The sequence below is a fragment of the Protopterus annectens genome, chromosome 1.part0 (assembly GCF_019279795.1).
Source record: "Protopterus annectens isolate FY-2018-M chromosome 1.part0, PAN1.0, whole genome shotgun sequence".
NCBI classification, from domain to species: domain Eukaryota; kingdom Metazoa; phylum Chordata; order Ceratodontiformes; family Protopteridae; genus Protopterus; species Protopterus annectens.
Genome location: NC_056725.1, coordinates 1,691,731,266 through 1,691,755,827, shown reverse-complemented (window position 1 = coordinate 1,691,755,827; position 24,562 = coordinate 1,691,731,266). Strand labels below are relative to the sequence as shown.

Here is a 24,562-nt window from a genome sequence, read left to right as displayed (position 1 = left end):
TCTGGCTCCTCCCAGTTCCACCTAGTGCCTACCACCCTGTCCGTAGCTTTGGGATTCTACCCATCTGTTATGACTGCAGCTGTATGCACGATGAACATAGTACAGTTTTGTACCTACCATAAATGGTAGATGTTCGAGTGCTAATACAGCTGCAGTCCAGGTTTCCCTCCCTCCTTCCCCTCTGGGTACAGGCCTTGTGGCTAACCCCTCATCTTACAACTTGATTGGGTTATCCTTCTATGGTGTATTTACTTGCAACTACTGGTTTTTGATTATATTGTAATACATGATTATATATATATATATATATATATATATATGTATTTTTTTTTTATATATATATTGCCTTCCTTCTGGGGCACCTGACATCTGGGGCAAGAAAGACTGAAGAAAATGGCGTCGGCTGTGTCTTATATACCCCTGTCGCACTGACGTCAGGAAAGAAAGTGACGACAACCGATGCCGGACCTAGACTTTGGAATTCGGCCGACTGAGGACCCGCCTAACGGCAGGAGAACCCATCTGTTATGACTGCAGCTGTATTAGCACTCAAACATCTACATTTATGGTAGGTACAAAACTGTACTTTCATGATTGGCCCCCAGGACTTCTTTATGCCCTTTACCCCTTTTTGACTAATCCCCAAAGTTCTAGAGAAAGCCAAATCATTGAGTTGCAAGTTAATACTCATTGCTCCATACTGGCCTCGCCAAATCTGGTTCCCCTTCCTATGGCCTCATCTCCAAGAAGAACCGTGGATTCTGGAACCGGTTCAATATCTTCTGACTCATCAGTCAGGAATGCTCCATCCCTCTATCCAAACCCTCAAACTGACAGTTTGGCTGCTCCACTTCCAGTCTTAGCCAGGCTTCCAGACATTTCGTCTGCAGTGAGATACATCATAATCTCTTCTCATAAAATGACGACTAGAAAGCTTTATGCTAGCAAATGGAAATTATTTTCTTTTTGGGCTTCCAGGAGTCACATACACCCTTTCACAGCCCCTGTAACTACAATTTTAGATTTTGTGGCAGAACTTTTTAATGAAGGTGCAGCAGCAGCTAGCATACGAGTGCAATTGGCTACCATATCTAACTACCACTTAGGAGAGACAGGGTCTAAGGTAATGTCGCATAAGTTGTGCAGAGCCTTCCTGAGAGGTACCTTTTTACTAAGGCCTCCAGTTAGAGAACCACCACCTCCTTGGGACCTAAATTTGGTACTGATTACCCTGATTTTCCCACCATACGAACCAGCTTCCTCTTTCCAGCTAAAATTTCTAACATGGAAAACAGCCTTTTTAATAGCCATCACTTCAGCTAGGAGGGTTTCAGGACTTCAAGCCCTATCCATACGCCCCCCCTACTTAGTCTTTCATAAAGATAGAGTCTCCCTTAGAACCAATCCTTCATTCCTTCCCAAAGTGTGTTCAGAGACCAATTTGAATCAGTCCATCAACCTGCCTGTCCTTTTCCCAAACTATGGCAACAAGGCAGAATATAAGCTTCACCAATTGGATGTCCACAGGCAATTACACTTCTGCTTACACAGAACAAAGGAGTTTAGAAAATCTGACCAGTTATTTGTCTCCTTTTCAGAAAACAAAAAAGGTGCACCAGTTTCAAAAGTTACTTTGTCAAAATGGCTTACTGACACCATTACCCATGCATATAGTTCTCAGCACAAACAGCTGCCAGGAAAAATTAAAGGCCACTCAACTAGAGCTATGTAAACGTTCGCCACTTTTCAGGCTAGACTACCTGTGGATTCAATTTGTGCTGCAGCCACAATGGTCAAGTTTCATACATTTATCTCTCATTACAAAGTAGACGTAGCCTCCCAGAACAGAGCTTCTTTTGCTTCTACTGTTCTGAAGAGTTTATTTCCTTGAGCCACCCAAGAAAGAAGTTGCTAGGGATGCTGTCCCAACCAGCAAGAATGAAGGCGAGATAGGACAACATAACATAAAGAAGTTATGTACTCACCATAACGTTCCATGTTTGTTGTCCATATTCTTGCCTTCATTCTTGCGTCCCACCCTCCTTCCCCCAACCTTTGCTCCTGGAGGATTGAGAGGAAGTCTACACTGGTGAATTATGTTCTCTGATTTCCTTCTTGTCTCATGAGAGATAGACTAATAGCTATTTTCACTGGGTTTTAGCATAAAATCTTCAAAATGTTAGTAGTTTGCAAATAAGATCTGGGTAATCTTCTCTAAACATGATGGGATAGGGTGTAGCCTCGAGCCGGTGGAAGTTCTCGAGCTTTAGTAATAGGCCGAGTCGGAACCAATGCTCAGTTCTGAACCCAACCAGCAAGAATGAAGATGAGAATATGAACAACAAACATGGAACATTATGGTGAGTACATAACTTCTTTTTATGCAACCTGCTGTTCTTTACCTGTCATTAACCAGTAGGTTGCTATGATTAGAAAAACTCAAAGATGGATCTACCCATATACCCAGGTCCTTAAATGAATCTACAATTTCGGTCACTGAGCTGTATTAAATATTCGCCTTTCAATTTATGTTTACCAAATCACATGACAATACGGGAAAGATGGGCTTATCTAACAACTGAGAACTATGTAAGTAATCGAATCTAATGTTACGTATTTGACTTTTACCGAAACTCAGTTGGCTTTAGCTAGTTATTTAAATCTTACTGTTATTGAGTTCCTCTCATTTGTCTCCATTGTTGAACAAATTGTAATCATTGCTGATTTGCATTTGTATTATAAGCAGTGTTTGAAAGATTATATCACAACAGCTAAACCAGCCATCTATGGCAATGAAAAATGAACAATTTAATTCCATTGAATACTTTCTACCAATGTATTATCAGTGACACGTTCGCCGTATGTTGGATTATTATTGGCTAGAGTTTTTAGCTCTCTACTAGTATCTGCTCCCATTTGAGCCAGCTTATAGACTTCAGTATTATTCTCGTATGGCTCACTTGACCTTGTGACCTAGCTTTGTGTATCTATTGTTAGTGTCTTTTTTTGCAGGGCAGTCTGAATTGATCAGTTTTTGGCCTGCAGATTAAAAAAAAAACAAAAAAAAAACCACGAGAGCAGCAATTGCCATGATATTTTAGAGGAAACCTTTTTTCTAATTTTCAGCAGAAAGATGCTAAATTTGAGACCCCCCTGCAAGTCAAACACATTTGTAAATGTGCACTTACTGTGACATGGTTTCAGTGCAGTGAGAGGACTCTCTCTATACCAGGGCTTAGTGCTTATCTTGCCTTCAGGCCCTTTGTTGACTGTGGGGGGGGGGGTCTGTATTTGTTAGCAACACCATCACCTAACTTCACTTTACCCACAGCCCTAATTTAGGTATCCAAATCAACCTTAACAAGTTCAACTGTTACTTCACTGCTAGCCACAGATCCCTATCCATGTTCTGCAGTGATCATGGAAATTACCTTAATACCATTGAGAGGTTAAATACCAATCCAAATAACTTACTTTCTTGCTAAGAGACTTCAGTCACTGAAGTGTTGACTGGCACAGGTACACTTCTAACAGTGGATATGTTCAGTGTTTCCTAGACTTTAATACCTGTGCACTGAAGCAAATTTTAAAACTACTCACTAGAGGCTATAATATCTTTGACCAGGTCCTTACCATAGGTTCATAAATTGGTACTACGCAAACTGCCCTTGTGAGCCATTTTAAGCCTAGCCAGTTATCCCTTGTGAGACTCAAACCCTGCACCTTGTGTTTGTAAGGCAAACACCTTAACCATTAGGCCACCCTCACACCCTTTTAGGCCACACTCCCACCCTTGAACCTATGGCCCCTGCCTGTACTTCAGGGTGCATCTCCTCATCCCTGGTTAAAGCTGACCACAAATCAGATACCTTCTCTGTCAGGGTTAGTAGTAGTACTCCACTACTAAATGAAACCATATTTAAGGACTTCCCCAGTACAAACCAGCTTCAACATGTAGTAGACCTGCTGAAAATTCACAACATTCTCTTACAAATGGACTCAGCTGGGAGAAATTACACATTCACCTCCAGTTTTTATTAGCATCCAAACAGCGGTATGGAAGAATCTGTACCCATCACCTGAAATAAGGGAAATTCAAGAATAAACCTCTCTGGTGGAACTCCAGTATTAATAAATTGCTTAACGAAAGAAGGAAAATAATGAAAAAGTGTTAGAAATCTTTATCTCCCAACCACAAGATCACATTGAAACATGCCAGCATGCAATTTAAGAGCACTATTAGCAAGTGGAAAGCAGAGTATGAACTTAAGCTTGCTAAAGATACCATAGGAACCTACAAATGTTTATTTATGTTAGGGAGTTATGGAATGATGTTATGCAGTGCACTGAACTCATCCATAATAATATCACTCATTCTAATCCCAAGGATATAGCCAGTATATTAGCAGACAAATTTAATGCTAATTTTACCCCCACCTAGCCATATTGTTGCAGTTACTTTCTATGACAGTGTTGTTTTACACGTGGTCACCTATGAACAGGTCTTTGTATCTGAAAATAATGCTCTAAGGGACCAGATAACCTGCCAGGCTGCATTCCAGTCAGTACCAAGTATACTTCTGTTTAAACTGTTTGTTCAACCTCAGCCTGTTCTCAGAGTTTGTCCTTGACGCCTGATAAACCGCCATTGTGGCACCTGTACCGGTCCAGGCAATTATAGGCTCATCAGCCTCACCAGCCTTGTATGCAAAATCATGGAACATGTCAGTAGAACTCATTTAAGCAGACATAGACAAGTTAACTGATGTAGACCTCACTTAGGCTAGTCCTGTGAAGGGAAAGGTCATGTCTCATGAAGCTACCAAGCTTCCTTTAAAGTTACAGAAGCTGTGGACAATGGTTATTCTGCATGCGCTTCTTTTCATGATCTGGCCAAGGGTTTTGATGCTATCCCCCACTATGGTATTTTTGAAAAGTCAGGTAAAATTAATGCAAAGCCCCTCCTCCACTGGATTTCATACTGGCTGTCCAGCAGATCTCATGTGGTGAAAGTTGCTGGTACCATCTTTGAATGTAAAATTTAAACTAGTTGAGTACCACATTGATAAGTGCTAGGCCTTCTCCTTTTTGATAATTATTTTGCAGACATCCAAGCCAATAGCCCTGAAGTATGGTTGACGACATTTCCTAAAGACTGCAAGTTGAACACTGTTATCTGTTCATCCGCTGATACTAAACTGCCCTAAAAAAGGCTGGATTGTGCACTTAACTGATGTACTGAAAATGGTCTTAAGCTAAATGCAAAAATGTGCAGCATAGTAACATTTGGCAATAAAGCTGTTCCAACCTCATGTTATAATCTCCCTCTTCAAACAGATACAGTCATAAGAGTCCTCAGTGCATGTCCTTCAAGGATGCACCTGCAGTCTTTACAAATGGGTTGTCCTGTCGTTAGGCAGCCCTTCGGTCGGCCGGATTCCAAAGTCTGGGTCTGGCTTCGGCTGGTGTCGCACTTCACCCGACGTCATTGCGGCAGTTATTCGGGTATAAAGGCATCAGCCGACGCCATTTTCCTCAGTCTTTCTTGCCGCGTGGCGCCCGAAGCAGAAGCTGTTCGCAAGTGCCGGTCGGTCAGATCCAGAAATTACTACTACCGAATACTACTTCGAAGACTTCTATAAAGCTAAGTACCCCATTGGGGACTCTTTCTTGCCTCAGCCGATGTCAGAGAAAGTTAATAACTGTTTATCTTGTGGGAAACAAATACCTCATAAAGATTTCCACTCCTATTGCATACATTGTTTAGGCCCAGACCACGACGTAGCAGCTTGTCTAGCCTGTGCTTCTTTTAACCGGCGGACGCTTAGACGTCGCTCGGACTTTACTGAACAGATTTTCGGCTCCGATTTTGCCTACATTATGCCGTCGGATCCTCCGACTACGCAAATAACCAAAAAACGCAAAGAAAAGGACCGACACTTGCGGTCCGCGGTTTCGGCCGAAACCGCGGTTAAGCAAACCACGAGTGTCTCGGTTTCGGCCGAAACCGAGCAAGCGGTTCTTTCTTCAGCCGATAACTTGCCTTCTACCGAGGCCTCTTCTAACCTGGTAGAAACGGCTTCTGAAATCCAACCTTCTGTTGCAATTTCACAGGATTTATCAGACACCATTCCCCTAGATATTTCTACTCCTGCACGTGGAGCTGCTAGGCCTCCTCCAGCTATGTCTATTAAGGCCTTTGCCAGGGCTAAAGCAGCCAAAGCATCTAAACCTGTGCCTGCCAAGCCCCCCTCTCACAGGCCCAGCACCAGCTCCCATATGCTTTCTTTAGCAGAGGATCTCATCACTTTAATTCGTGGAGCCCAGCCTCATCCAGACAGGGCCTCTCTCCCTCCTCCAGTAAAGAGGCCTAGAGCAGAGCCCCCTGAGCCAAAAGCCACAGATGATTCCTCTGATGACTCAGAGCATACAGACCCTCCTGAGGCTTCTTATTCTCCTTACGAAGACTCTGATGCTGAGGAGTCCATCCCTTCAGCCTCTCCTCCTGAGGAATTTTCCTTTGGGGAAACCTTGCATGCTATGAGGGAACAATTTCAGTGGCAGGGCCAAGATTTCTCAGACTCTAGAAAAAGGCTTAGGACCTTTCTACATTTGCCACAGCATAGGCCTTTAGCTATACCTCCAGTTCTACCTGTTGTTGATGATGCATTTAATGATGCTTGCACTGCTCCTGATACTTTACCTCCGGCTCCTGCTAAGCCCGATAGGTACTACAGGGTCCCGGACACGCATCACCACTTATATAAGGCTCCTTTTGCAGATCCAGAGACAATCTCCCAGGGACCTAAAGCTGTAGCAGCTACTTCTTCTAAAAACCCCCTCCCCTCTGAAAGGGATTCTAGGTCCTTAGAGAGATGGGGTAAAAAAGTTTACACCTCTGCTACTTTGTCAGCTAGAGCTTTGAACTGCCAATTTCATATGATTCAATATCAAGAGTTTATGCTTGACCAGTTGACTAAAGCTGTCCTCTGAAGAATCTTTAGATAAAAAGTATGTTCAAGAAATGTTACATAACATACAGCAGGTTAGTAACCATTCTTTAAAATGTGGCTATGATGCACTGGAGGCTTCCTTTAGATCAGCCATGACTGGCACAGTTATCAGAAGGCATGCATGGTTGAAAGAACAGGCATTACCAGACCATGTCAAATCTAAGCTTTTGGATGCACCTATGGACAAGGTCAATTTATTTGGTGCCCCCGCACAGCAGGTGCTAAAAAAGATGGAAGAGAAAGCAAAATCTGTGCAAACAGTAAAAGATTTCTTACAAGTTCAACCTCCAAGGTTTAGCAGGAACTGGCCCTCCAAAAATTGGTCCTTTCCAGACACCTCTAAGGCACAAAGAGGCAGGAATAGGCGCTCTAGAGGCAGAAACCAATCCAGGGGTGCCTACAGGGGTCGCCAGTGGCAGAGTAACAACCAACGAGGCACGGATACAGCCACCACCACTACAACAACTCAATCACAGTGACTTGGCGGTGGCACCGCCTACCAGGGAACAATTAGAAGCGCCCTTAGGCGGAAAGCTAACATTATTTTTAAGAAACTGGCACTGCATTACAAGAGAAAAATGGATTTTGCAGACTATAGACAAAGGTTACAGGTTCCATTTCCATACACTACCAGGAAAGAGAGGAATGCCAAACCTACCACCTTCTCAAAGGGCAGAAGCTCTAAAACAAATATCTCAATTATTAAGAATGAGAGCCGTGGAAAAGGTACCATTTATGGAGCAAGGGAAGGGATTTTACTCCAGGCTCTTCCTGGTACCAAGAAAAGAAAACAAATGGAGGCCTATTCTAGACCTGTCCGCTTTAAATACATTCCTCATTGTTCCAAAATTCAAAATGCTGACCCTACAGCAGCTTCTTCCCATGCTGGGCAAGGAGTCTTGGCTGGTAACTCTAGATCTCAAGGAGGCATACCTGCACGTCCCCATAAGACCTATTTGCAGAAGATACCTCAGATTTCTTGCAGGATCAGAGCATTATCAATTCTCAGCATTGCCCTTTGGCTTATCTACTGCGCCCAGAGTGTTCATGAAATGCCTGGCATCAGTAATCGCTCATTGCAGACTCCAGGGAATTCAAATCTATCCCTACCTGGACGACTGTCTGATACAAGCGGACAACAAAAACAAACTAACAGAAGACTTACAAAGAGTCATCTACCTGCTGCAAGCCCTGGGATATACAGTCAATATAAAAAAGTCAAGGCTGATTCCATCCCAAAGAATAACCTTTCTGGGTGCAGAACTGGACACATCAAAACAAATGGCATTTCTAACTGCAGAAAAGAAAGAGCAACTTCCTCTCCACTTGGCATTAACAAAGCAGAGCCATCTAACTGCAAGAAAAGTGCTTCAAGCTCTAGGCTTCATGGCATCCTGCATAATACTGGTCCCTCATGCCAGGCTGCATATGAGAAAACTACAGTGGTACCTAAAGAATTTGTGGTCTCAGCACAAGCACAGCCTAGAAACCAAAATTTCAATGATCCCATGCCTAAAGCAAGAGTTCTTATGGTGGGCTCAGGCCTGTCAATCAAACACAGGACTGCCCTTCTGCAAAAGTCAACCAGGACAAACCATCACGACAGATGCCTCAGACCTCGGTTGGGGGGCACACATGATGGGCAAGTGCATTCAAGGCCTATGGACTCAAGACCAGCTGCATCTGCACATAAATCTAAAAGAAATGATGGCAGTAAAATTGGCAATCCAGGCATTCAGACCTTTTCTCCAAGAAGGCCAGTTGATGATAAGGACAGACAACACCACAGTTATGTGGCACATCAACAAACAGGGAGGCACACACTCATACCCTCTATGCCGGCTGGCACTGGACCTATGGGATGTGGCTCTGAGCTACAACATTCAGTTACAGGCAATTTATGTACCAGGGAAGGAAAACATTCTAGCAGACATGTTAAGCAGAACTACAACAGATGCCCACGAATGGATGCTGCATCCGGACATCTTCAGAACCATCACAAGAAAATGGGGATTACCACATATAGACTGTTTGCATCCCCATTCAATCACCAGTTGAAGAAATTCTGCACAAGGACTTACCACCCACTGGCTTGGAAGGTGGACTCCCTATCCTTTAGTTGGAAAAGCCTGACAGCATATGCATTCCCACCACTTCCTTTGATGCACAAGGTGCTTCTCAAGATCAAAGAGGAACGTCCGAGGATCATTCTGATAGCCCCAGACTGGCCAAGACAACATTGGTATCCACTGCTAAGGAGCATGTCCCGGGAACAAATATGGACACTGCCCCTGATCCCATTACTGCTGACACAAAACAACTACAACATCCTGCATCCAAACCTAAAAACTGTGCAGCTAACTGCCTGGAACATTACATAACAGCAATTAACCCAAATTTATCCCAAAGGGTTAAAGACATAATCCTGGAGGCTCGTAGACCTTCAACAAGAAAGAATTATGCAGCAAAATGGAAAAGATATCTCATCTGGAGTACTGCAAAGGGGCAAGATGTGACACTGGTGAACATAGCCAACATCCTGGAGTACTTGGCGGAGCTCTTCCGTACAGGCCTGTCCTATTCCTCCATCAAGATACATGCATCAGCTATTTCAGCAGAATACAGCTTGGATCCTCCTGTCTTCTCGCATCCTCTGCTCAGACAGTTTCTGAGGGGAATTAAAAATGTAAAACCTCCCAGGAAACCTCCATTGCCAGCATGGGACTTGAACTTTGTACTGGAAAAACTGACTCTACCTCCTTTCGAACCAGCAGCTACAGCGGAATTGCAATACTTGTCCTGGAAGACTGCTTTCCTGCTGGCAATAACTTCAGCAAGAAGGGTCTCTGAACTACAGGCATTAATGGCAGTATAACCCTTCCTGATCTTCCATCAAGATAGTGTCCATGAGAACAAATCCTACATTTATGCCTAAGGTGGTGTCCAGAGTCTCTTTGAATCAGGCTATCCACCTTCCTACATTCTTCCCCAATCCACAGAACAGGGGTGAAAAACTCTTACATACCTTGGATGTACACAGACAATTACGCTACTACCTGGACAGGACAAAAAACAATAGAAAAACTGACTAGCTTCTGGTAGCATATGCAACAGGAAAGGAAGGAAAACCAATTTCTAAACAGACAATCTCCAAATGGATAGGAAATTGCATTAGATTTTGTTACTCCTACCATGGAAAGAAAACTCCAGAGAACATCAGACCTCACTCCACAAGGGCTACAGCCACTACCACAGCCTTCTTACGAGGAGTGGCTACCAAGGACATTATAGAGGCTGCTACTTGGACCTCCGTGCATACATTTGCCAAGCATTATAACTTACCTCTATACTCTAGATCCCGTGCTGGCTTTGCCACTGCTGTTTTGCAAGGGATCCTGACTACACCATAATCTATTCTCATTTCCTCCTCCCCTAGTTTAGCTATGGTATTCTACCCATTTGTAAAGACTGCAGATGCATCCTTGAAGGACATAGTACAGTTTTGTACCTACCATAAATGTAGATGTCAGAGAGGAATGCATCTGCGGTCAGGATTACCCACCCTCCTTCCCCTCTGAGGTACTCCTAGGGTACTTACCAATCTTCAGCTAGCTTGGGGGGGATCTATTATGGTGTATTTGTTTGTATATATGTACATACATGCTTATTTTGTGTGTTTGCTCTCTATTATTTGGAAACTTTGGCATTTATCCAAATTTAGCCATCCAAGAGGGCACCTGGCATCTGGGGCAAGAAACACTGAGGAAAATGGCGTCGGCTGATGCCTTTATACCCGAATAACTGCCGCAATGACGTCGGGTGAAGTGCGACACCAGCCGAAGCCAGACCCAGACTTTGGAATCCGGCCGACCGAAGGGCTGCCTGACGACAGGACAACCCATTTGTAAAGACTGCAGATGCATTCCTCTCGGACATCTACATTTATGGTAGGTACAAAACTGTACTTTCTGTGGACAACTCCTTCATTTCCACCATTGTCAGGAAATCCTTCTTTCAGGTTCAGCTGATTTCCACGGGAATATTTTAAAGTTCCAAAGAAATCCTTACCAGTATACTGTTCCATTTTCAGACCCATCATCAAATAGTGCCCCCTTTGGAATGTGCATATCCAAGCAAATCGCTCAGAGGGTCCAACATTTTTCAACAAAATTAATTAAATAAAGTTTAAAATACTGAAACTATCGTGATAGATTGGCCCAACTCTACTTTTATTCTGTAGATTACCAGCTGCTCTAAGGTGAAGTATGTCTTGCTTTTCAGGACATTAAAGATGCAGTCCTATTTGGCCATCTGTTTCTTTACAAATTCAGCAGCACAACAAACACCCTATATTAGGGACCTAAATTTACCCATACAAATAAAACTTGCTGATGAGATAGTTTCCTAACTCAGTATATTCCCAGCCAATAGAATAAGTTTTCAATACAGGTCAAGCAAAACGCTACTTTATCTGCTTTAAAGGGTAGTCTTGATAATTAGTTCAGTAGACATAAATTTACACCCATATGATCCTGTTTGATTTTGGAGGTGGACACTTTTCAATAACTTGTAAAGAGTGTCAAAATCTTTTAAGTGGGTCTGCTTAAAGGTGTATATGACTAGGCTTCTTACGTTATTGTTCTTACCATTCTGTATAACTTTGAGTCTCATGCATCTTACTGAAATCTAAATAAATATGAATGTGAAATTTTAAAGCCATAACTGTTTTAATTTTTTTAGTCCACTTGAATCTCATTTGTACCAGCCCAGGCCCTAGTACCCTATGTCCACACCAAGTCTACCAGCCATCCTCCTACCCCCAAACGTATTCTGGTATTTCTGGGCCCAGTTGTGTAACCTAAGGGTGTCCTGGAGATTGTCCTGTCTGTACTTCAGTTCCGGGGTGGTGGGGTTGCCCTACTTATTTCCCTTCCCATGCTCCACCATTCTCACTAATTGTGTCTGAGGGCAGCTCCCCTCTTGGACCACACCTCCCCTTATGTAGCATATCAACTAGAGCCCTTCCATCCAAGATGGGAACACCCATCCCTACTGTGCCACTCCGTCAGTCATCCAAGCTGCTAATCGAACTCAGTTTGATTGGGCCATAGTCAGGGCTTCATATTGAGCAACTAAACCATGACTTTTTTGTCATAAAGTGGAGTAAAAAAAGCTTTTTTTTCCCCTTTGGTTGAATTTAGGGCTTGTCCAGCAAAATGTCATGTCAGAAATGTTGTACTTGACATGTTGAAGAGGTGTTTCACTGTATGTCCAACTTATGCATTGGAAAATCTGCTGCTTTGAACATCTATCTACATATTTTCCAAACATTGCAAGCTGGATGTCCAGTCTAAACTTAGAGTACAATTTAAATTGGTTGAGCTGCAGTGCATGCTTTAGAGTATCCACTCTTTTCTGAGCTCTGTTCCATTTGTATAACTCATTTTTGCAGCAGTAATCCGTACAACGAACATGGGTTCATAGGATGATACTAGGCTATTGGCCCAGAGGCCCTTATAAGCCTAGCCAAGAATTTCGCCCATGTTCCTACAAAGTCAACACCTGTTTCCCCTGTCCAGCAGGGACACTGATGGGATCCCAGGGGTATATTTTCTATTTCCCATCCAGTCGTCCAGGTTACTATACGCAGTGTAACAGTAGATTTTTTAAATAGATTAATTACGCTTGTGTTGTTCTAATGTTTTTGTATGTATGTAGTCTTGCATCAGTGATTGGCTGTTTGGTTATTGTGTGACTTTAATACTAAAAAGTGTCTGATCCATAGCTGTTGGTATATTTTCTTTCTATGTAGATTTATAGCTGTGTAGCTATTTTAGCATTATAACTTTTGGCCTTTACTTGCATTTAGACTAGTTAAAGCTTTTAAGGCGTCTTCTTTTGTCTTTCTTGTGAACACTTTTTTTTTTCTTGGTGTTATTACGTTGCCACTTCCTGGGTTGCCGAAGGCTGTGTATGTATGTGTGTGTGTGTTTTAAGTTTAATAGACAGTCTCTGCATGTAATGACTATAGTGATAGACTGCATCTCCTTATCCCTGGGTGGTACTTAATGCTGAAGATCTTGGATGATCCCGATGACTATATCTACTTCTTTCCTGTTCATGTAATGAATTTATGCAGCATTGATCTATTACTCAAGCATCTTGCTGTAATAAGGATAATCACAAAATGATTCTAGACAGTCATTTTCATATTTCCTTCCTCGTGTTATTGGAAAGTTTTTGTGTTTGATGTTTAATAACACTGGATGTTGGGCATAATTATGGTTGCTAGATCACAAAATAGGACCACATAGAAGCTCCCTTTCTGCTTGAGGTTGAAGCAGTATGTTTAACTCCTGCATGTTTTCAACCCCAACACTTGCTATATTGAAAAAAAGAAGATAAAGGCTTACCTTAACTCTCATTGCATGACTGCAGTGGAGTCAGTCTTCTTCAGTGAGAAGCTGGATTGTTCATCTGAAGAGCCCAGTAGAAGAAAGAGTAGCAGAGTTGGTAAAGGAACCAGATGTCTGGCAGTTAGAGCAAAGGATTTGGGCAATGAGCTGTTAGGGGAGCTCCTAAGATGGCTACCCACTGATCAACAGGTTAATTAGAGCTCTCCCAGTGTGAGTACAGCTGTGGAAAAAAAAGAAACTACTAAACAGTTATCAGTTTGGATAAAATTTGATTACTGGCTTGTAATTTCACTGCTTGGATGCCAGAAGGAAGAAATTTGGACAGAGTAATAGAAAATTAAAAAAAAAAACAGAAAATTCTAGCTGGGAAGAATCCTGTTGATACAAGCAGGAAGGAATCAAGTTTATCCTAACAGTCAGGGAATTTTGAAGGTGAGTGTGAGATTCAAGCTTCTGTATCCAGCTGGTTCAGAATATTTTTCCTGGAAGATCAAATATATTTTGGATACAGAATAAACTAAGGAGGAAGTAAAAAAGTTCAACCAACAAACAGTGAGCCAGCAAGAAGGGGAACCCTGTTTCTCAGTCTTACAACTGTAACAGAGACCATATAAAGACTTTCTAATGCAGCCCTATCTTGTTGCAAAAGAAAATACTTGAGTGACAAGAAAAAAGCACAGGAGCTGACTACAAGAATATAGAAATACATTGGCTTTGAACCAGAGAATGGTATTGGGAAATGAAGATGACCAGCAACATTGTGAAAGCAGAGAAAAAGTGGGAGACTGTAAACACCAGTCCCAACAGATGTATGGCTAGACTAAGAAATGTGGCTTTGCAAGAAGTGAGATGATAAACTAATTTTGTTGACTGTTTTAAACTGGTGGGTGAGCTGTAAAGCATATACTCCACATTATCATTTATATTTAGAAGGTCACTGAAAGGACGGAATAATTTATTGTAAGTAAAACTTTTTGTTCTTATAAGTAATTTGTATAAAAATTTATATAAATTACATGTATTGTAAAGCTGTTTTGTGTAGGGTGCAGTCATGGGTATTTTAAATGGGGGGAGGGGTCTCATTACTGATTACTGTATATGTTAAAGATTTAGTCGTAATGCATCCAAATTTTCATTGTGGCATTGCGAGATGCATATTTTTTTTGTAGAAGTGATGACTTTTAAAGTGACTTGGATAATCTCTTAAGATATCAAAGAACTTTGCTGCAACTTAGGCAATGGACTAATTGGTCTGGACTAATTGTCTCCCAGACTAAGTGACTTGATTAGCATCAAGTGCATACTGAAAAAGCAGCTAAGTTTTCTTAATGATTAGTTTTGGTTTATGACTTGAGTAGTAATATGGGATTTTGAACTTAGTTTTTAAGCTTTGTATCTTGCTTTGTTTTCATTTTTTAAAAAGTCAGCATATTAACTAAATGAAAGTGCTCAAGTACCACAGTGATACCTGTTCAGAGTGTTTTGATTTTAATGTGTTATATTTTTTTTTCTTTTTGACATATTTTGACCCCTTGGCCATTCAACTCTTGATAGTGTCTTCTAAGTCCTAACTCTCCTTTGGACCAATCAGCTTATGTTCCCAAACCACCATTGTAGAGTCACCAACCTGGGACCACAGCCACATAACATATCCATCACTGGGAGATTGGGAGAAGGAGAGGAGATTGGTTGTTGCAGCACAGTGTCATCCAGTCTTGGAAGAACATTGTTTTTTTTTGTTTTAAGATGACCTACAGTTCCCCAGTGTGATAGCCATATAATTGCATGAGCATGCATTCATTCATGCACATTGATATTTTGCCACCCTTCTGATGCATGCACAGACTTGTTACATATCAGCCCAGTGGTAGGAAAGCCCTCAACCTCTCCACAAGGTTACGAGAGCTGGTTGTAGAATGCTCAAGCCCAAACCCCGTAACAGCAGCCCACCTTCTCCATATTTTCTTTACTGGCTTTCTTCTTACCCCAACTGATCTTAATGGTAGATGCATTTATTCACAGAATGACTGCACATCTGTATGTTGTACAGTAGATTCTTGCCATTTGTGCTGTTAATTACATATTTGCTTAGAATGTTTAGGTGCTTGCTGGTCTTTGTGGAGAATTAAACTCAATAAGTGTGTGGTGCACAGCATACTCTGCAGTAGCTGCTAGCCTGTAAAAAAGTGTCTGTACCCCATCTGTGCTTTAGTGTACCAAGTTGGTATGGTTGCTTGGTGAAAAAGTCAAGCCTTTGCCGATAGATCATGAAGAATATTTATGCTGATGTTCCCTTTTTGTGTTTATTCTTAATGTTCATCCACTTTGTTTTTCATTGACCTAAGCTTCTGCTGTTTGAGTTTATTCTACATTTTTTATTTATGTGCATTTCAAGTGTAGTGTGTAATTAGAATATTTTTTTTACACATACAGTTAGTATAATTCAAAAATAGTGACATGCATAGGGAACACCAACTTTGTTAAACACTGGAGGCAAATCCCCTCTCAGTAGTATGACACAAATTGTAGCAAAAGGGGACTTTTTTCATACTCGATATAGCACATAATTCTTCTGTCTAGCATTTGTGTCATCTGTCAAAAAGGAGCAGCAAGCAAGCAGTATTCTCTAGTGTAGGTATAAAAGGTTTATATAGAAGAATCATCATTTGGGCAAACCTATTTAGATATAATTAAAAGTAAAATTAGTAACTGCATAGGATTTCTTGGTCTTGATAAACACACTGTAGGCAAATTTAAAATATTTTCCTAAAGGTGTCTTGTTTTAAAGGTGTTTTTATACACTGGTTGCTAATTGCTTTCCAACATTTAGTCATCTGTTCCTTGTATGGCTCCTACAAACTTGTTGAAACATGAGATGTCCTTCTATTCTCATGTTGCAGTATTCATAACCTTAGGGAGTTGCTGCCAGCAGCACTGGATGTTTGACCAGTATACCAGAGTCTTTCAATCAGGGGTATGTGTGGCGTAGAACTCAGGGGCCATAAACTGACATCGGCTATAACTGTGACGTCTGCACGTACCCAACTCTGAATTTTTTCTGCCACAGTGAGAATCAGACGCCCATCTGCCAGTTCAGAATTATGGCGTTCGATCGACATCGTCCATCCGATTTCATTAATCATTCTCCATCTGTCCACTCAGAGATAAGTACCCTTGTGGGAATTTCTTTATTTGCTTTTTGTCAGATGTACATGTCTTCTACTAAGGGAAAGTGTGTTTGTGGTAGGCAAATCCCTTATAAGGACACACACAAGCAGTGTTTATTTTGTTTGAGGGAGTCTCACGATTACAAGGCCTGTAAGATCTGTCAATCCTTTGTTCCAAAAACCCTAAGAAGCCGTCTAGCGGCTTTAAAACTTCATTTAGAAAACCAGCACCTCAGATGTTTGGCATCCAGAATGGAAAGTAGAGTAGGGCCTTCCGACGAGCCGCCTAGGAATAAGGCCAAGAAAGTTAGGCCTGACGCTTTGGCTGCGCCTCAGTCGTCTGGTGTTATCCCCAAAGCGAATATCAGCCCAGGATCGCTCCGGATGCCAGGTGCTGCATAGCATCCAGGAACCGAATAGAAAGTTAGCTCTGCAAATACCCGGAGTATGTCCGCTGAGATTTTTCAGCCGTCAGACCCTGACGGTGAGGAGGAACCACGGCTCATTGTTTCGGAGGGCCCTGCTTCTACTACAGTCTTAGCAAGCATTGTAACATCGGCTCCTAGACCCACCTTTGCTCTCTCCTCTCCCTTAAAAAGGAAACAGAAGCACACTTCAAAAGACCCTACACCTCCCTGGGAGACCTTTTCACAAACTCTGTTCAAGGCTTTTCAGGCTCTTCAGAACCAGATCCCACAGGCAAGCCTACCTGTTGCCCCTCAGGAACTCTCCTAGGAGGAGTCTTCCTCTTCAGCTGATTCCTTAACTTATTGCTCTGTTTGATTTGCCCAGTGACTTTGTTACCCCAGAAGAAGAATCTCTCACGCCTGATTCCCCTGGAGAAGATTTTTCCTTTGGGGATACCATATCCCTGTTTAGACATAATTTCAGATGGGAACTGTTAGATGTCTCCAAACAAAAAAAGAGATGCTTTGAGCTCTTGCAGATGGACCAACCCTCACCCCTTTCTTCCTGCATTTCAAGATGCTTTCTCTGCTGCCTCACAAAGCCCAGAGTCGCAACCTCCTGCTTCTTAGAGGCCAGACAGATTTAATAAAGTGTCCACTCAGGAGCAGTACATTTTCAAAACTCCTCCAGCAGATCCTGTGGTGATTGCAGTGTCACCAAATACGTCCTCTAGGCAACTTCCTTCTTCTTCCCTTTTCCCTACAGGTAAAGACAGTAAATTTATGGACAGGTTGGGGAAGAAATTTTATACTTCTTCCACTTTGGCCGTTAGAGCTATTAATTATTAGACACATATGGCAAAGTTTGCCTTAGATTACTTGACCAAGGCCTGTAATCTTCTGTCCGAGGTTCCAGAATCTCCTCTTAAGACTCAAGTAAGTACCCTTCTTTCCATGGTCTCTCAAGTGACGAGACACTCCATCAAGTGTGTAGCTATGATGCTGTAGAAGGTTCTCCTAAGTTAGCTGGTTCTGAGTTAAGGAGATTTTCATGGCTGAGACTTCAGCCCTTACATTTGGATGTTCAAGCCAAGTTGCTAGATGCACCTTTGGACAACAAAGCCCTGTTTGGGGCTGCCTTAAGTCTACTTAAGTCTCTACAGGAAAAAGGTAAAGACTTGCAAATTTTAAAACATCTGCTAGTCTCACCTCTTCCCCAGATTTAGACTCACCTGTTCCCAGATTTCATAGGAATTACCCTAAAAAAAATAGCTTTGTCAAGAGACAGTTCTCTCACCCCTCTGCTACTCAGTCCAGGGTTCAGAGACATACCAGAAAACAGTCTGCTATGAGGTCATCAACCACCTCCTCTCCATCTTCCTTTTTGGGGGCAGCCAGACACAGGCAGAGTTCCTCCACTGAGACTCTCCTCCTTTAACCAGCTCCACCCCCTGTCTCTACATCTTACCCTATCCCTACCCTCCTGGCAGAAAATCACCACAGGCAAGTGGGTGCTTCCCATCATCGAGAGGGGATACTTTGACCTGGTGGGCTATCCCTCCCTTATAGGGGATACCACAACCCCTTTAAAATCAGCTCCCACTGCTCCTACCAGTCCTCAGCCAATTTTTATCTCAGGGTGCTATAGAACCAGTACCAGAGGATCAGTTAGCCAATGGGTTTTATTCAAGGATGTTTCTGGTCCCAAGAAAAGATGGTCCTTGGAGAACCATCCTCGACTTATTCCACCTCAATCCCTTCCTCAAAATGCCTACCTTCAAAATGCTAGCTTTACAGCACCTCCTTCCCCTCATACCTCAGCAAGCCTTCATGGTCTCCCTGGATCTGAAGGATGCTTACCTACATATCCCCATCTTTCCCCCTTACAGAAGATATTTACGTTTCTCTGTGGGTTCTTCTCATTTTCATTTTTCTGCCTTACCCTTTGGCCTCTCCACAGCGCCAAGAGACTTCACAAAGTGCCTAGGCCCAGCCATTGCAGACTGCAGGGCATACAGATTTATCACTACTTGGATGACCTTATTATTTTGCAGCCGGATCCACTCATCCTGTCCCAACACTTGGACATGGCATGCAGGTTCCTACAGAGTCTAGGCTTCACACTAAATGGCCTAAAGTCTGAAATGACTCCCTTCCAAGGCCTTATCTTCCTGGGGTGCAGGATCAGGACAGATTTGATGTCAGTCTTTGTCCCTCCACTGAAAATAGAGTTTCTTTCTCAGTTCTTCCACTCCTGCTACCTCTAGGTAGGTCATCACAGCAAGGTAATTTCTCAGGATACTAGGATACGTGGCTTCCTTGATTCCCATGATCCCTCTTACCAAATGCACATGAGAAAGTTTCACTGGGTCTTGAGAAACATGCAGGCCTTTCAACAGATCCTTCTGCCAGGCACCCTGCAGGTCATCACAGACAACATGACTGTCCTGTGGTACATAAACAAGCAAGTAGGGACAAAATCTTACCCCCTCTGCAGTCTGGCAGTAAAGATTTGGCCCCTGGCAGCAGATCGTCAAATTCACTTGCAGGCAGTCTGCATCCCATCAGAAGAAAATGGGATAGCAGACACCCTGAGCAGTAATTTATCACCCTCCCACAAATGGATGCTCCACAGGGAGGTAGTTCTGGATCTAATTCACAGGTGGGGTATTCCTCAGGCAGATCTGTTTGCCTCCTCCCAGAACAAACAGATGCCTCTCTTCTGCTCAAGGCTCCCTCTTCCACAGGCTTGGAATGTGGGCACCTTCTCCTTTTCATATGAGGGAATGTTCCTTTATGCCTTCTCTCCATTTCCTCTGATTCACAAAGTCCTCCTGAAAATACAGAAGGACAAACCAAAAATCCTGCTGCTGACACCCTTCTGGCCAAGACAGCATTGGTTTCGCCTTCTCAACCTTTTAGCCCAGGGCAATCACCACAGGTTACCTCACTGCTTCGACCTACTCCCACAAAACAGGGGATCTCTGATTCACCTCCACCTACTCAATCTCAAACTGATAATGTGGGTGATAGAGTTCTGATCCCCTTTAGGCACCTATACTCAAGCGGACATGCTCACTGTCCTGCAGGAGACCAGGAAACCAAGTACCAGGAGAAATTACTTATCAGAGTGGAAAATATTCTTCCTGTGGTGCCTCAAGAAACAACAGGACCCTTTTTCTAGTTTCTGTTCCACTGGTGCTTTCCTACCTGTGTGAGCTACTACATTTGGGGTTCATCTACTCTTCAGTAAAAGTACACCTATATGCCATTTCTGCTTGCCTTCCCTTGACTCCTTCCTTGGCTTCCAGACTAGAAGTCAAGCTGTTTCTGAAAGGGGTCCACCATGTAAGACCTCCTTGGGACCACAACTTTGTGCTGGAAAAACTTACACTGGCACTTTCTGAGCCAGCTCACAACTCCTCCCTTAAATTCTGCACATGGAAAACAGTTTTATTACTGGCCCGTACTTCTATGAGGAGGGTCTCTTAGATTCAAGCCCTTATGGCTTCTCCTCCCTACCTTATTTTTCATAACGATAGGGTTTGTCTCAGTACTAACCCTTCTTTCATGCCTAAAGTAGCCAACAAAATTTCCTTAAACCAGACCATTATTCTACCTGTGTTTTACCCGCAACCACAGAACTCCTCGGAAAGGGCCCTTGCATTCCCTGGCTGTTCACAGGCAACTGAGGTTCTACCTAGATAAGGCAAAATCTGATAGACAGTCTGACCAGCTTTTTGTCTCATTCAATCCTAGAGCCCTTGGCAAAGCAGTGTCTAAGCACACCATTGCCTCTTGGATTTCTAAGGCAATAGCCTTTTGCTACTCCTTTCATGGAAAGCAACTGACTTCACCTGTCAAGATCCATTCCACTAGAGTAGCTTCCTCTTCAGCAGCCTTTTTCAAGGGAATTGATTACGCCTCTATCCTAGAGACTGCAACTTGGTCCTTTGTACACATCTTTACCAAACATTACAAATTGGATCTGATCTCCAGGGCTAGAGCAGGGTTTGCTAGCTCTATCCTGCAGGGCATCAGTAACTCTGCTCCCATTCATACCTCCCATGCATCTTCCTAGAGAGCTGTGGTACTCTCCCTAAGGTTATGAATACTGCAACATGAGAATAGAAGGACATAGAATAGTTGTGTAAGAACTTACCATAACCATAGATGTCCTTCTCTTCCATGTTGCAGTATTCATTCCCACCTACCAACCCCCCCTCTTTTCCATTCTTGATTGGCCATTTTCATAGCACTGCTGGGGTGTGCCTGGGATACTGAAGTTTGGGCTCTTTCTTACTGCTCTTGGGGTCTCTCTCCCTCTTTGCGGCAGCCAGTTTCTAAGTTGGGTACATGCAGATGTCACAGTTATAGCCATTGTCAGTTTATGGCCCCTGTGTTCTACGTCGCACCTACCCCTGATTGAAATACTTTGGTGTACTGGCCGGATGTCCGGTGCTGCAGGCATCAACTCCCTAAGGTTATGAATACTGCAACATGGAAGAGACGGACATCTGTGGTTCTGGTAAGTTCTTGCATAACTATTCTTTTGATATGGAACTTAAGCAGGTTAGTTATGTCAGATATTATTTTTAGTATACATCTAGTCTCAACTATAGTGACTGTATGTCCTGTTTTACAAATCATCCATGCTTTTTGCCACCCATGTGCAGTCCTTTTCTTTTAGGTTCTTAGACTCCTAGATTTATACTAAGCTTATGGCTAAAGAGACTTCAAGAAGCTTAACCTCACTGTTAGTGTACTGAGAAGGTTAGACTAGATTCCTCTGCATAAATCATTTGTGTTAATACCAGGCATGAATTTTTGGTTACCCATCCAAATATCAGGATTGGCTTTGGAAGTAGTAAGGGGAGGTATTTTTGATGTGCAGGGGAAGTATTCTAAAGGAAGGCTGTGTATTGGTTAAGAAAAACCTGTGTGGTGGTGTTTATCTTAACAGTGGAGGCTGAAGCCTTTTTCAGATAATAGACTGTTTTTATGAAAGTGGGGATGATCAATAGTTGCAGGGTCTTTCACTGTGTGGTACAGTAACCACAGGTAACCTGTCAAGAGCATGTTTATCTTCCAGTAGAGTGAAGAGGATTGTAATCTGTTGGAATAGCTCGTGACATAAATCAGAGATCATTTTCAGATAAAAATGTTTGGTGGGCTTTCACATTGTACAGCTTTCCTATTACAGAGGGTCATTATAATTGATGATGTCTAATAAGGGAGAAGCCCTGAAGGATAAGCTGTGCAAAGCAGAAGACTTCCTATACTTTGAGTCTTGGTGGTCAAAAAGGGAGCTCTCTGTCTATGTGGGTACCCAGGACTCTGATAACAAGAGTCCGTTTCAAGTGGGGTGTCAGTACTCTTGTAAAAGGAAAGTGTTGGGTTGGGGCTTTTCTGAAGATATGTGTGCTGCACTACTTGGCATTTGGGGTGAGCCCGTGGCTGACACAGTGGGCATTGGTCTGATTCTGTCCCTGTTGAAGAATGTGGGTATCAGTGTGGGGATGGGGGAGTTGCTAGCTCCACGTCATTAGAAAGCAAACTTTTGTTAGCTAGAGACCTTGAATGCCTAGTTTCACTTCTGAGAAGTAAATGATGACTTAGAGGGGGAGAGGGAACCAAGGACTGCCCTATGAAATGCCGCTAATGACATCTCAGAGGCTGGTGGCGATAAGTCTTACCTTCTGTAGGATTTTTTTCAGTAAGCCAATTTGATACCCAGCAGACAGTTTAAGGGTTAATGTAGAAACCAGAATGTGTGTTTGTGAAAACAGAATGAGGCTGAGGAGTTTGTGCGTGATACCCATGTATCTCTCTCTGCGTGTGACTCACTAGAGGAAGGCCTCAGTGATACTTAAACTCATCACTTCTGGTTTACAAGACTAGTGCTCTAACTCCCGAGTTATGAGGCTACTAGTGATAAAAATATTAAGTTGACCTTAATAGTGCTTCTTGAAATAAACCACTGGGAGTATTATTTTTCTCTTTTTGGTATTTAGGTTTAGTTTTGCATGTTGTAGGACTCTGTTGTGCACTCACTTAAATGTTTTGGTGTTTATAGTTTGTTTTGCCATGTTCTTTAGGGTATACATTTAAAATTTCAAAGGAAGGATTGGGAACCATGGGTTGTCGAATTACGGATGGCCGACCTGTGTTGCCGATCCTTCCGTTGTGTGATTCCCGATTCAGCGAATGCACACTGCATTCGCACAGATGAGTTTGGTCTTGTAACTAGAGATTGCAGTACAGTGGGAATCAGGAAATTTACCCTTTTCTCCACTGTAGTGCGATCTCAGAGTTGGAATATATAATATGCAGGGGGGGGTGCAGCCTCCCGGGGGGTACAGGGGGGGGGGCTTACCTCCTGCAAAATCATCACATTTCATCTTGTCCTGTGTAGGACTAGATTCTACGGATGTCGAGATCGAATTTGCATTCAGACGTGTTTGTGACATTCTGACCTTCTCGACATTCCGTGTTCAATGTTTTAGTCGACATTTCAGGTAAGGCGGTCTTTTGTGTGTCGACTATATAATAGTAAAACGTTTTTTTTTTTAGAATAGAGAGGTGTGTGTTATTCAAGTAGCTGCTTTTACTCAGTTTTCAGCTGCCACTATTTCGTAGAATGCTTGTGTTTCTTGCATTATATTGTGTGTTTCTTTTTAACATAAAATGTGCAGTTTTCTGCTAAATCTTTGAGAAGTGCAGTCACTAAATAATGACAGATATTTGAGTTTCAGGTTACATATCTTGTGGAAATGCACATTTAATGCAAAACTGTTCTAGCAACTGAGTGTATATGACCTATATTTAAAATCTGTCCCTCATTTTGGGTCTTTATCGTCCTTGATTTTTTGGCCATGTCTCTGATTCTTGCACTAAAAGATTGAAGGTTATGCACTAGATCCATGCAAGCTGTATTGAATTGTTAGCTCTCGATCCATTGCAGCTAGTATGAGAAACGAACACTTGGTGGTATAATTAGAGGAGAGAATTTTGAAGGCTGCAGGAGAGCATTTATCAGCAAAATTTATTAAAATAAAATTTAATCTGCAGCTGTTTCTTTGCTACAGAAAAGGACAAAGAGCACTGAATGGTACTGGTCACATTTCAATGTATTACTTGTTTGTCATGTGGGTGAATTGGCAATTTGTTAGTGTTTTTTTTTTAATTGTATCTGTGTCATGTTCTGAATGTTTCCGTAAAGCACCAGTCACTACTTTTCTAGGTAGAGTATCAGCCAGGTTGAAAGTTTATATGTTAGGCATTGTCTTTGTGTTGTCCTTATTAGCCATTGATTTTACATTCTGGTATTTTTCATTTGTAGTATGGTTCCTCCAGTAAATGGAATGATTCCTTTGCCACCTGCACTGAGCCTGCCCCCAGTTCCAGCAATGCCACCCCCTCCTCCAGGTGAAAAAAAAGTTACTTCATTAGCATCTCGATGTTTTGAAATATATTCCATGTAATAAATGGGGCTTTGGTTCTTACTCTTCTAGGGATGCCGCCAGTTCCAGCAATGCCACCCCCACCACCAGGTAAGA

At 42.5% G+C, this 24,562-nt stretch overlaps 1 protein-coding gene across 2 annotated transcripts in view; it reads left to right on the top strand.

Annotated features, from left to right (window-relative positions):
• Positions 1-24,562, top strand: part of LOC122799547 (BUB3-interacting and GLEBS motif-containing protein ZNF207-like) — a 1,273,851-nt gene that overhangs the window by 608,977 nt on the left and 640,312 nt on the right. For both annotated transcript variants that reach the window (XM_044068680.1, XM_044068689.1), the window contains exons 6-7: positions 24,346-24,431; positions 24,518-24,556. In XM_044068680.1, coding sequence (XP_043924615.1) covers positions 24,346-24,431; positions 24,518-24,556 — 125 coding nt within the window. The remainder of the gene's footprint in view (positions 1-24,345; positions 24,432-24,517; positions 24,557-24,562) is intronic.